This window comes from Engystomops pustulosus, chromosome 5, assembly GCF_040894005.1.
Source record: "Engystomops pustulosus chromosome 5, aEngPut4.maternal, whole genome shotgun sequence".
NCBI classification, from domain to species: Eukaryota; Metazoa; Chordata; class Amphibia; order Anura; family Leptodactylidae; genus Engystomops; species Engystomops pustulosus.
Window position 1 is genome coordinate 108,844,494 of NC_092415.1, and position 14,364 is coordinate 108,858,857.

Consider the following 14,364-nt stretch of genomic DNA (forward strand, 5'->3'; position numbering starts at 1 on the left):
TAACACTCTGTTCTGTGTGGTACACATGGGAAGGCTATTGCCAACAACCACAAGTAAATTTACCTCAGCACTCGCAGCATCTTCTTTCAATGCTAGTTTTAAGATGCTGTGAGCTGCCGATTAGTTTACGTCTCAAACTACAGTGCTTTAAAGAGAAAAAACATTTTTTTTTCGCCACAAACTATCAAATTAATACAGAGATTTATATGTTTATGGAGATGCAATCTGGTACAATATGATTTGGAGTGACTTGTACTTTTAAACAATTGCCAGGGTAAAGTACTGGGCTCCTATCATGTCACGTCATACTATAACGGCGCCTTCAGGGAATACGATCACTTGCATAACTTAATTCTTTAGCAGCCCCGTGGACCTTACCCGGCAATGGATGGACGGCACTCTGTAGGTATGCGGTGCTCCGGGTACGGCCTGGGCCTCGTTATAGTAACAAAGGAGATCCCGGCACTCGCAAAAAATATGCAAATCGTGTTTAATAGTAAGATAAACTTACAGCATGATGTGCAGGGAAACAAAAAACGGGAACGCGTTTTCGGCTCGATACACGAGCCTTTATAAACCATACTGCATAGCTGAGCTTCACACACATAAATACAAAGTTGCGATCTAAGCCCCGCCCACTGACGTCACATCCTACCGGAAACCAGATCTCCGTGGTGTGACGTAGTGGCTTCAGGTATTTAACTTCAGGTATACATCGACATTTGGACAAAACTTAAAAATAATTAAAACAGAGATGAAAAACATAATGTATACAAGCATAAACATATCTCAGATGAACTATCACAATATTATGAGAAATCTCTCAAATCGTAATCACGATTTAACCCTCGTGGTTCCAGGGTCCCCAAGGTATGTATCCAATAAGCCTCACGGCGACGAAGAAGAATTTTGATATTACCACCTCTGCGGGGAATTTGGATTTGTTCGACCACTTGGAACCTGAGTTGGGAGATGGAATGTTTCCTTTCGTGAAAGTGGTAAGGAATTGGTAATAATCTGTTGTTACACCTAATGGTCGACTTATGCTTATTGATGCGAGATTTCACGGGTTGCATCGTTTCACCTATGTATAGGTATTCACAAGGACACTTTATGGAATAAATTACATTCCGGGAGTTACATGTAAAATAACCCTGTATCCTAAAGGGCTGGCCAGTGTGGGGATGATGTTATGTGTCCCCACGAAGAACAATAGAGCATTCAGAGCAGCTTAAACATGGGAATGTGCCTCTCTTCTGTGTCGCCAAAAAAATTTGTTTTGATAATTTTTGTGTGCCCCCCCCCATGTCAGCCCGAATCAGTTTGTTCTGTAAGTTTGGAGCCCTCTTGTTATAAATTAGGGGTGGATTCTGAAATTCCTCAACTTCAGGGAACGATGTTCGAAGTATGCGCCAATGTTTCCTGACTATTGTGTCAATCCTGCTATTAAAGGGATGGTGTTGGTGGCTAAAGATTATCCTCTTCTCAGCTCATACCTTAGGTCTGGTTGTGCCCATGGATGCAGAACTTCTGGCCCCTTTCAGAAGATGTTCGGGATAACCTCTATCCCGGAATCTAGATTCCATCTCGTCCAGCCTATTCTCCCTGGTACTCTCGTCTGACACTATTCTATGAACTCTTTGAAACTGGGAATTGGGGACAGATTTTTTTTGTGGCATAGGGATGATTGCTGCGGTAGTGTAAAACACTATTCCTATCTGTATCTTTCCTATACAGGTCCGTGCCCAAAGTCCCATCGGTCCTTTTGTATACTGCTGTGTCCAAGAAACTAATGCTCACATCGTTGTAGGTCATAGTGAACTGAAGTTCACCACGTATTGAATTAAGGTGTTGTAGAAATATCTCCAGGGTCCCCTGAGGCCCCGTCCATACGCAAAACACATCGTCGATAAAGTGGCGCCATATTTTAACATGTCTCAAAAAGAGAGGATGCGTATATTGCATATATTCCTCTTCAAATGCTGCCATATAACAGTTAGCGTAGGGCGGGGCCACATTGGACCCCATTGCTGTCCCTCTCTTCTGTAGATAGTAGTTATCCTCTACGAGGAAATAATTCTCAGAGAGGACAATTTCCAGCAGCTCCAACAAAAAGGACCTCACTTCTACAGAGATAGATGCATCACGACTCAGCATTTTTCCAACTGCTTCGATACCCAGCTTATGTTCGATTGATGTATACAAGCTGACTACATCAATTGTGACCAATAGGTCGGTAGGTGCGATGCCGTCCAGGCGTTTGATCACATTAAGAAAAGATGTTGTATCTAAAAGGAAAGAGGTAGTCTCCTTTACATAAGGCGTCAGAATTTTTTCCACCACTTTAGCAGGAGGCGTCAGTACAGAGTTAGTGGAGGCCACAATCGGTCTCCCCGGTGGGTTGACCAAGGTCTTATGGACCTTCGGTAAGATGTATAAAACCGGTATTACCGGATCATGATTAATTAAGAATCTAGCCATATTGTTATCGATCAGACCCTTCTGTTCAGCAGTATTGACCAATGTCAGAAGTCTGGTTTTAATCCGTGCTGTGGGATTAGACGATAGTTTCTCATAGGTCGCCTGGTCGGACAGTTGGCGATATAATTCTTTACTGTAAGCTGCCTTGTCCATAATGACAATGGCACCGCCCTTATCTGCGGGCTTCAAAATTATATCACTGTCCGACCAGAGTGACCTAAGGGCTCTGTACTCATCACCCGTGAGATTGTTGGATATTACAAAATCACCTTGTTTAAGATGTTGGTTGGTAATGGCTACATCCCTTTTAACTACATTAATAAAAGTCTCCACTGGGTGGAACCTTTTGGGGGGATTGAATGAGCTTTTATTTCTCAAACCAAGATCAACTAATTTAAGAAGGGCCCCTGTATCAGAAGAAATAGCATTAGAAGACACGGTAGTAACATCAGTATTTGTAGAATCGGCAAAATATGCTTTCAACCTAACATTTCTAAAGAACTTTTGTAGATCCAAGTCCATAAGAAAAAGAGTCATATTTTCCAATGGGACTAAACGACAGTCCCTTTTGCAGTAGACTCAGTTGGGCTGGATCCAAGTAATTAGAAGAGATGTTGATAACTAAACTGGGTACAGTACCTGAGACCGGGTGAGAGGTGGTTGAGGAGGAGGTGCGTTCACCGCTGGGAACCGAGGCGGTGGATTGATAGTTTCTGCGATGGAGTCTGCCCCCTGCGCCGGGTTTTCCTGGGGGTTCCCTGTTCCCACCTTTGCGAAAAAGGCATCGTCTCCCTTGGTTGGTACTGCGGTCGCTGCTGGAGCTTGAGGAACGTTGATCGGCACATTGATCGTTGAGACGGCACGTCTTCCAGATCTCGGTGCGCCATATTGCCAGCCGGAGAAGTCGCGCCATTTGTAGACCCTATTGAGTCTGTAATCCTCCAGGTCTCGCAGATATTTGTTTCTTTTGGTGTCTTCCGTGTCTTTGCGGTACAAACAAACTGATACGGGCTGACATGGGGGGCACACAAAAATTACCAAAACAAAATTTTTTTTGCGACACAGAAGAGAGGCACATTCCCATGTTTAAGCTGCTCTGAATGCTCCATTGTTCTTCGTGGCGATACATTACATCATCCCCACACTGGCCAGCCCTTTAGGATACAGGGTTATTTTACATGTAACTCCCGGAATGTAATTTATTCCATAAAGTGTCCTTGTGGATACCTATACATAGGTGAAACGATGCAACCCGTGAAATCTCGCATCAATAAGCATAAGTCGACCATTAGGTGTAACAACAGATTATTACCAATTCCTTACCACTTTCACGAAAGGAAACATTCCATGTCCCAACTCAGGTTCCAAGGGGTCGAACAAATCCAAATTCCCCGCAGAGGTGGTAATATCAAAATTCTTCTTCGTCGCCGTGAGGCTTATTGGATACATACCTTGAGGACCCTGGAACCACGAGGGTTAAATCGTGATTACGATTTGAGAGATTTCTCATAATATTGTGATAGTTCATCTGAGATATGTTTATGCTTGTATAAATTATGTTTTTCATCTCTGTTTTAATTATTTTTAAGTTTTGTCCAAATGTCGATGTATTAGCGTTTTGACTTTGTCCTAATCTCTCTTTCTAGAAACGCAATCAATACGAGGAAAATACCTGAAGCCACTACGTCACACCACGGAGATCTGGTTTCCGGTAGGATGTGACGTCAGTGGGCGGGGCTTAGATCACAACTTTGTATTTATGTGTGTGAAGCTCAGCTATGCAGTATGGTTTATAAAGGCTCGTGTATCGAGCCGAAAACGCGTTCCCGTTTTTGTGTCCCTGCTCATCATGCTGTAAGTTTATCTTACTATTAAACACTATTTGCATATTTTTTGCGAGTGCCGGGATCTCCTTTGTTACTATACCGTGGACCTTACCGACTGCCTTAGAATTGGTGAGTTATGTGAGTTACTATAGGGATATGTTTCACCCCATGTATAACATATGATGTACAATATTATGTCTCCCAATGGATATATATGGTTTTATTGTTTACCTTTTGTCAATAAAATGATTCAACATTTAAACAATTGCCTACAGACATTGGTGACACACAAAGACTGAAAAGATCACACACAGCTATAGGGGTAAACGTTCCAGAGAAGAGCTGAAGAACTTACAACTAAATTAAGGAAAAATGGAAATATTGGGCTCAGCTCCATTAGGATTGCAAGAATACATTACATATCCATAAGAAAATTATTTCTACATTGCCTAATCATTGCCTATGGCAGTTTAAAGGTATGTTGTTAATCCTTTAATCCCCTACTGCAGTGGTGGCGAACCTATGGCACTGGTGCCAGAGATGGCACTCGGAGACCTCTCTTTGGGCACACGGGCTGTCTCCCAGGCACAGAGTTTGCTTGACATGACACCTTCCTGCTGTCTCATGCAGTCTCAGCCTCTTTTGGCCTTTAGGACGTGGCCCCATTTTTCAAATCTGCCCTGTGTCACTATACGTGCTTATAGATTTGGACCGATATAAGATATCCAGGGGATTTTGAGATTGTTTTCTCGTGACTCATTGTACTTCAAATTAGTTTAAAAATTTGGATGATATCTTTTGTGTTTAGTTATGAAAGAAAAACTAAATTTGGCAAACACTTGGAAAAATTCTTTATTTTCAAAGTTCTAAATTCTCTACTTTTGATGCAAATAGTCATAGCACCCAAATAAATTCATAACTTACATTTCCCAAATGTCTGCTTTACGTTGTCATGGTTTTTTAAGATTTCACATATTTTACTAGAATGTTATGAGGGTGCCATTTTTCAAATTTTTGGGAAAATCACCAAAAGCAATATTTAAATTGACTGTGAGAGGCCTAAATAATAGCTAGAATTGTTAATGACCCTATTATGGAAACTACAAACCTCAACGTATGAAAAACCACTTTTAAGAAGTTTGTTACCCATTTAGGTGTTTTATAGGGGTTAAAAAAAATGGAGGTGTGGTCTACAAATTGTAATATTTTTTGACAATACATTCATTTTGGGTTGAAAATTAAACATTTGTAATGGATTAAATGAAAAAAGGCTCCACAAAGTTTGATACCCAATTTCTCCCAAGTATACGGATGCCCCATATGTGGTGGTAACCTGCTGTATGGGCGCACGGCCGGGCATAGAAGGGAAGGAGGCACCATGCAGTTCAGATTTGCTATGTCACATTGTACAGGCTATAATTTTTTTTATTATTGTTTATTGTGGACCTATAGGAGCTTATTTATTTTACCACATGAGATGCACTTTTCTGGTACATCATTTTGGTACATAATTCACAGACAGTTTACAGTCAGACCCGGAAGGGGTCTGACTGCTCAGAAGATTGGATGGCCCCGGAGCACTCGGCAGACTTCGGGGCTGCCCAGAAGTGGATCGGATACCCCAGTAGGCGGCACGGGGGATCCGTTCCATAGCGGGAACACCCTTACATGCCGCGGTCATGCTTGAACACGGCATGTAAGGGGTTAACACTCGCGATCGGAGTCGGCTCCGATTGCGAGTGTTGGAGTGCAGTGTCTGCTGTGATAGACAGGTGACAGCCGCTGCTTCTGGTGCCGGCTCCGTTCGTGAGCCTCTGCCAGAAGCAGTACGGTATAGCATGTCCCGGTGCACTAAGTATCTAGCTGCAGGGATGTACTATAACGTCCTGGTGAAACTAGGGGTTCATCTGCCATCTGTCCTACTAAGAAGTTCCTGAGGAACATTAAAACTCTATACGCAATATAGAGTTGTAAAATGTGTGCTAATTAGTCTGGGGCGCTCCGACTACGTCACTGGAGCTCATCGGCCGATACAAGTCTCGCCCAGTCCAGCCAACTCACAGTGCATAGAGCTGGTGACAGGCGGGAATTGTATTGGAACAGGGGAGTGAATAAATTAAAAGACAAGGCACAAAATTCCTAGTATTTTAGGATAGGTCTACCATCAGTAAGACCTATCGTACATACTTGGGGATAAGCCGACCCAAGTACAAACTGAGGCACCTAATTTTACCACAAAAAAACTGGGAAAAAGTATTGACTTGGGCGAGGAGAGATCCAGCAGAGCCCCTCCACATTAATAAAAGGACGAGCAGAGCCCCCTCCCCAATAATAAAATGTCCATAGCGGAGCCCCCTCACTAATAAAATGTCCACAACAGCCCCCCCATTAATAAAATGAACCGCCCCATTAATAAAATTCCCAGAAGAGCCCCCTCTCCATTAATAAAATGTCCACAGCAGAGCACACCCATTAAAATGTCCACAGAAGCCCCCCCCCCCCCCATTAATAAATGCCCAGAAATGTAGTACTTGCCCTCCGGTGCTGACCTCCGGCCTCACCTTCTCCTCGTAACAAGTCTTCGCCTTCCCGGGCAGCACAGGCAGAGGCACGTCTATGCGCTCTGCCTGCAAAAGCACTATGACGTCAGTAGGCGACGTCATAGTGTGACTGTGAAGAAGAGTGCATAGACAAACCTAAGCCAAAGAGTTGCTGCAGGAAGAAGAGGGCGCCGAAGGTGAGTGCCATTTGGAAAGCACAATGAAAACTGCAAGAAGCCCACAAGAAGACGGTACAGTTTTTTTCCGGCAAGCTCATGGCATCTATTGAAACCAATAAAAAGTAGGAGCATGTGGAGAAGCCACTGGATCTGTGTTGTTTGGGTTTTAGATTTAATGCTATGAAGATCTAAAGAGCATTTTACATTTTAACATACTTACATTTAGTTCTTTGTATTTCAAAAAATATTGCTCAAGCTGGTCGCTAAGCTGCTGTGTTAAGTTCAGCACTATGGTTGCTTCTTCCCGTGATGAGATCTGGAATTTTTCCTAGAAAACAAATTTTATTGTCTAGCATGACAATTGTATAATGATTGATGTACAGATAATGAAAAAAAAACCCCTGTGTAAGACTTACCGAATAACTTAAAGCTATTTGTCTTCTATCTAGAGGCTGAAACTGTAGATAAAACAAGACCACTAATGATTAAATCACTATTTAAAGGCAATGGCCGACTTCACAATAAATCTTCAACAATATTAGATTACAATAAAGTTAATACATAAAGTTATTACTCCCCTAGGCACAGTTGTGGGTAATAAACCCACTCACCCATTCTCTTCTTTGGGTCCCTGGTCCTTCCCATTATCCGCAGCATCCCCGTCCGGGCGAGATCAGTGGGCACCATTTTATGCGGAAGAGCTAGCTTGAATCGCTAGGGCTTATCTCTGCACATACGCAGTGCGTCACAGCTGTGCCTTCCGCTCACTGATCTGAGACACAGCTTTGAATACTTACAGAAAACAGGCTGCAATTTGGAAGGTTGCACAGGACAGGAGGAAGACTACATGTTCCTCCAATGCGTGAGTCAGCAAAGACGTCCAGAAAGTAGGAGAAGACAGAAGATGGAGAAGAGGCTGCAGGATCGTACAGGAGGATTCAAACACAGAGGGAGAATTCCTTATGAAGGGATGTGACTTAATTGTCTGTTGGGCTGCCCCAACGCCCTACCAAATATATACATTAATGTGGGCAACCCTTTTAAGTGAGTTTGTCATTTATACAAATAGGACTTCAGTATGCATTTTACAAAAACCGTATAATCTTTAGGAAAAAGTTAATTCATAGCCATAGTGCAGTGCTCCGGTACCTGCCTTCTGACAGTTTCACCACCAGTTGGGATTAAACATCTGGCCAAGACCCTTTGTGATAAAAAACAGATGATAGTGGAAAGGGGAAATAGGCCATGAGGTTTTTTGGGGAGTCTGTCATGGATTTCTCTTATTTCCTGTGCAAGGAGAGAACCCTGCAAAACAAGTACAAAGTACTGGATTGCTATATGTATTAATAAAGTGGGAATAAACAAAAGGAGATATACAAATATATATATATTTAAATAGTGCTTTGGGGGTCTGCTTTATTATCTATTTTGGAATCAGCGTAGTTCTGTATTATCTGTCTGGTTTTGATTTTGCCTCCTTGGACCACTGCAAACTGTGCAGCAAAATTTTTTAACACTTACTGCTGTGTAGCATACCCAAGTCTCCTACCCCATTTCACAACTTTTTGCCAGGAATGTTGGGTTAATAAAATCCGAAAGGGAACCTATCACTAGGGACCTTATTTTCACTAAAGACAGGTTGCAGAAGCCCGTTACAGCTGGATTGCAAAGATGGCGTTCTGCCTTTTTTAAGAATTTACATTACAAAATAATTGTGTATTTTAATTTACCTTGCACCCTGACAAAATCATGTTCTGAATCCCAGGTTTGTTTTGTCTGCATTTCAAAAAAAACAAAAAACATTTAACTTGTTTGTGCTGCTCATACCTCAGCTCTCAGCCCCTCAGTACAACTCCCCCCCCCCCCCCCACTGATGTCAGCTCCATACGCTGTGAACTCTGTCCTTGCGTGAATGAAGGAGCAGGAGCACCGAACCACAAAAGTGGGGGCACAGACAAGTCACATGTTTTTTTGAAATGAAGCCGATCCAAAGCAAACGTGGGGCTCAGAACAGGATTCTGTAAGTGTGCAAGGTAAGTTAAAAAAAAAAAGAAATTATATTGCAATGCGTCACGAACCCCACTCACTGGAGTTCACACACGGGGGTACCTACTCTATGGAGTCCCAGAATTTAGTCCTTTAGCTCCGGCCACTTGCACAAAATGGCATCCTAATGCTTAATTTACTCCACGCAATCTCGGTACCCAGTCAATCCACTGCCACCACCCACGATTATTTACGCACAGAAGGCTGTAGGCACCTCAACCACACAGACAATGGGGCAGATTTATCAAGCAGTCTGAAAGTCAGAATATTTCCAGTTGCACATGGCAACCAATCACAGCTCAGCTTTCATTTGACTCATTTGAAATATTCTGACTTTCAGACACTTGATAAATCTGCCCCAATGTACCCTGATGATTACACAGAACATGAACTCACTACTTACACGATATTACAATGATAAATTCACACTGAACATGCAATCGCTTACTACATGGACTATGTTAACAATCATCTCTGGTAACGTGATTCCCTTTGGCTACAAGCAGAGACTTACTAAAGATAACACTTTAATATACGTAAAAAAAAATATTACAGTACACTCAAAGAATAAAATTGTCAGATAAAATGAAAAAGTTAAAAACAATACACATAAGATACTTACAAACAGCTATGGAAAACGGAAACAATCCGCCTCAGGAATGGGCATAGACAGCGATCCAGTCTTCTAGTGTGATAGAATCCTCAAACTGAACCAAAGCCATGTGGCTGCTTACACAATTTAAACCCAGGCGATTTTTGACCCCCATCCTTGGCTGTGATATCACTGCGAGGGGGAGTTTTTCTATCCCCCTCCCATCAGTGAGGTACTTTCTGGGTATTTAATTGGAAGATGGCACGAATCAACTGGGTACCTTATTCCCATTAACCCCATACCAAACTCGGGGTGTCTTAGCCTAATAACAGGGGTGTTCTGCTATTGGCTCTCTCCCCCTGGAGCTAGCATTCCAATGCACCAGGAGCATATCTAGAACCCATAACTGCCCTGTGTAACTGGGGACCCATGATTATGAATTATGCCCCAGTTATGGACAGCTATGATATTTCCCATTGTCTGAGTTTTTGAGGGAAAAAAAAAAACACATAGTCTGCTGGTTCTTTCATCCCCCTTCCTGAACCACACTCTGGCCTTCGGTGTCAATTTCCTCACTTGGGAAGAGCATGTTTCTCTGATATAACAGAGACTCCCTGGGGTGTTAGAGACACACTGCACAGCACCTCTTCCTGGCTGGCTGTAAAGCAATGTGCCCCTTCAGCCATTTGCTCTGGCCAAATGGAGCCTCAGGACAGGACATGACTGAAACAACACAAAGAAAGACAAAGAAAATTAAAAAAACAAAAACAAAAAAAAACTGTAGAGTAGTAATATTATCACACAATGCAAATGCACAGGAAGGGCAGAAAGACATCTTTGCAATCAAGCTGTAATGGGTTTCTGTAACCTGTCTTTAGTGAAAATGTGTTTTCTTTAAGACAAAGTGTGCTTCGTATCTACACAAATTGTCCAGCATATAGCCAGCTCCTGCCCCCCAGTACACAGCTAGCTCTTACCCCATTATATAGCCAGCCTGCATTATATAGCCAGCCAGCCCCTGCCCGCCAGTTTATAAGCAGCCCTTAGTATATAGCTAGCCAGCCTATGTCCTTCTGTATATAGCCAGGCAACCCATGTCCCAGGCAGCCTTTGCCCCCCAGCATATAGCCATATATATATATATATTTTATTTTTTTTAACTTAAGTACAAACAGAGTTTGAGTTTTATTTTCAGTTTGAGGTTTTTTCTCAGCTTCTACTCAAGTATATACGGTATGTACAAATCCAAACTACTTACCGTATATACTTGAGTATAAGCTGAGTTTTTCAGAACAATATATGTGCTGAAAAACCCTAACTAGGCTTATACTTGAGTCTATTAAAAAAAAAAAAAAAAAGTATACTCCCCTTTGGCAGTTCCTCTTCTATACAAGGATGCTCCGGCATGTCAGTGTGTGGCTGACTTCATGGTGCATGCGACTGACAGCTTGCAGATACGGAGCTGATGATGGAGCATCGATGTATAGAAGAGGACCTGTCGGAGGAGGGGTCGAGGGTCGTCTTACACTTTTTTTTGGTTGGGGAGTGGCAGGTGCTTCTATATACTGGGGGGGCAGGGGTTGATGGCTATATACTACGGAGAGGGGAAACAGGCTATGAACTGGGGGTCAGGCTGCAGGCTATACACTGAGGGGCAGGGAAAGACAGCTAGATGCTGGGGGGCGCGGGGGCTAATGGCTATACACTAGGGGCTGCAGGCTATATACTGGGGGGGCAGGAAAAGCAAGCTATATAGGGGGGGCAGGGGAAGCAGGCTATATACTAGGCGCAGGGGGCTTCTGGCTATATACTGGAGGCAAGAGGCTTCTGGCTATCTATACTGGGGGGGCTGTGACCAATGCATTTCCCACCCTCGGCTTATACTCAAATTAATAGTTTTTCCCAGTATTTTGTGTTAAAATTAGGGGCTCGGCGTATACTTGAGTATATACGGTATATACAGATGTTCCTAAAAATAGTTAGATAATAGAGTTGTATATAAGTGCAACATATTGTATAAGTTGTGCCATAGTGGAATTTTCCGTGGTTAATAAGTTGTAAATAATGGAGGGATGATGGGGAATAAAGATTTTATTTAGAAATGCGTGTTTTTCATGTAACACATAACTTTTTGAACAAGTTCAGGGTTGTGGTGGTAAATATGTAGCCAAATTAGGCAAAGAGGATAAAATGTTCATCCTCTCACTCAATTTTTGTAAAAAAAATGATCACGCAATATAAGACAATGAGAAAGCAAGTTTGCTCTCAGATTGTTCTGGGCAAGAGATTGTTAGTGAAATAAATGTTAACATTGTCCCTTATAAAACAACTTACAATTCAACCGATAAAGACAATATTTACTTTATGTGTAAGCTGATAGAAGCTTCTCTGTGTACACTCTTCCAGGCTTCTGATGGCACACTTCAGAGGGCTAGATCCTTGGATCCCTAATACATAGACATATTAAAGGAGTATTCCCACCAAGAAGACCTGTCAGGTTGATTTGAGACCATAAACCAACTACAGGTCCTTATGGACATGTGATTTACGGTCTCAAATCGACCTTTTTTTATGCCTTTTTTTTTCTTCCATTTTTCTAAATGGAAACATTTATACTTGCCTAGATGCAAGTCAAAATGAGGCACATCAGACTCACATCTACAGATCCGGGACCGGCGACTCTTCTCACAATGCAGGATTTAAAGCATGGATAGAATCCCGGCTTCACTGCACATGCGCCGTAGCTATGGTGCTTGCATAGTGAAGCCAAGGTGTAATACGCCAGCTTCACTCACTAGAACACGCAGGCCCAGAGGGAAGAAGAAGAGTATACATGTTTTTTTCTTACGAATGTTAAAAAATGAAATGGGGCGATTTGGGACACTAAACCACCGGTCCATAGGGATAATACATTCAGGATAACGTAACAACACACTCCAATTCACACTCCAATAACATAACAACACATTCCAACTAAATAACAGCATTTGACAGATAATAATTCCAACCTGTCTCCAACATTCCTGGCATTTTGTCCCTGGATTCGACCATGTGAGAGATTACAGTAGATATTAGCCACCATTTGTGTTCATATTTTGTGTAATCAGCCTAGTGATCAGAACAGGCCATGTGAGTTATGGATTTTGGGTGAGTTTTAGGTTTTTATTTCTCAAGAAGCAGAAGCCTAACTGACCTTGGAGTACAGCAGAAGATGTAATGGAAACTGCCGAGGACCAGAGACCAATAATCTGTTCAGTTATTCTTCAGAACCCAATGAGGTCACTAATTTACATTTACCTATGCTAATCACAGTATCCAAGCATAAATAATGTGTAACACGAACAATAAAGTATGAGCTGGCTTTTCAAAAATACTGGAGCCTGTGTCTTGGTTTTTGCTCTCACTCTGATATATAGTGGCAACGTCAGTGCGGTGGACAATGAAAACACCATTATGGAAATCACAGGGTGTTCCAGGGAGGCAGCAGTCAGTTGGCAGCATCAGGAGTAGGCCGCAGAGTGGCACTACCCTATAAAAACAGACAGCCATTTGCAATCTCGGCATTTCACAGTGCATTTACAGTTTTCTCTGTACAGTCCCTTTTATTTATTCTTTGGGTTTGTACTCATATAGATACCAAATGTATACAGGTTATTTTATGTTTTGTTTTAATAGCTTTAAAAAATCAAACCCTTTAAAAAAATAAACTTTTTTTTTTATATATTGAGAGGCACGATCTGACATTTTAATTGATGTTAGAAGCAATAAAATGGTCCGCACTGCAATCCTTCTGTGAAACTGTAAAAGGACATCTATTACCAGATCAAGGACCAAGCATACGGACATACTGGTGTGTGCACCCTCTGGCAGGATCTGTTATTCTTTTAGCTTCTTATGGCCTTGACTGTAAGAAAAAAAGAGCTTTAAAAATCATGCAAATGAGCCGGAGGGCCTCGCGGTTCCATTAACTCATATGGAGCCTGGAGCCCCTCAGGCTCACTTGCATAATTTTAAAGCCTTTTTTTCTTAAAAACCAGGCATAAGAAGCTAAAAGAGCAGATGCTGCCAGAGGGGGCACACACCAGTATGTCAGTGTGCTTGGTTTTAGAATCCTTGATCTGGTGATAGATGTCCTTTAATCCTTTATTTCTTTGTCACAGTGAAAATCATAAAACCAGCCGTCAGGAGCAGTTCACAAACACATCTGACTAATTGATTCATCTATACTATTTTGGTTATTGTATGACAGCATTTCTGCACCATCTATCTTCCTCACTCAACAATTGATGCTGTTAAAATTACAAACAATTCTTTGTAATTTTAACAGCAGAATCGTTGAACGGAGAATACAGATAGTTAAATAGCAAACAGCATTTCTACCCCAACAGAGAGGGACGTGTGATAAAAAGTTATATTTTAATAATGACCAATGGGTTTACTTTACCCAACGGTAAATTTGTGCCAATATTCTCTGGAATGAGGCACATCTCTTTCTTAAGCACTGTGCTTTTAAACGATCCAGATCTTCCTCCACGGTTCCTGATCAGCCATCCACGAAGGGAACAGATGACACACTGTGCCTTACATATTGTTTGCACCATTGCTATTCATGAATCAGTGTGCACATCCTCAAGCTGCTGTGCACACACTGCTCCACACAACACAACAGCTTCCAAGGCAGAGAAGGAATTTCTCCTCCT

The 14,364-nt window shown here is 42.1% G+C and overlaps 1 protein-coding gene across 8 annotated transcripts in view; it reads right to left on the minus strand.

Moving 5' to 3' along the window:
* Nucleotides 1-14,364, minus strand: part of LOC140133139 (uncharacterized) — a 74,574-nt gene that overhangs the window by 29,151 nt on the left and 31,059 nt on the right. For all 8 annotated transcript variants that reach the window (XM_072152887.1, XM_072152892.1, XM_072152890.1 and 5 more), the window contains 2 exons: nucleotides 7,443-7,484; nucleotides 7,247-7,354 (listed from right to left, as the gene is read on the minus strand). In XM_072152887.1, the coding sequence (XP_072008988.1) occupies nucleotides 7,247-7,354; nucleotides 7,443-7,484 (150 nt within the window). The remainder of the gene's footprint in view (nucleotides 1-7,246; nucleotides 7,355-7,442; nucleotides 7,485-14,364) is intronic.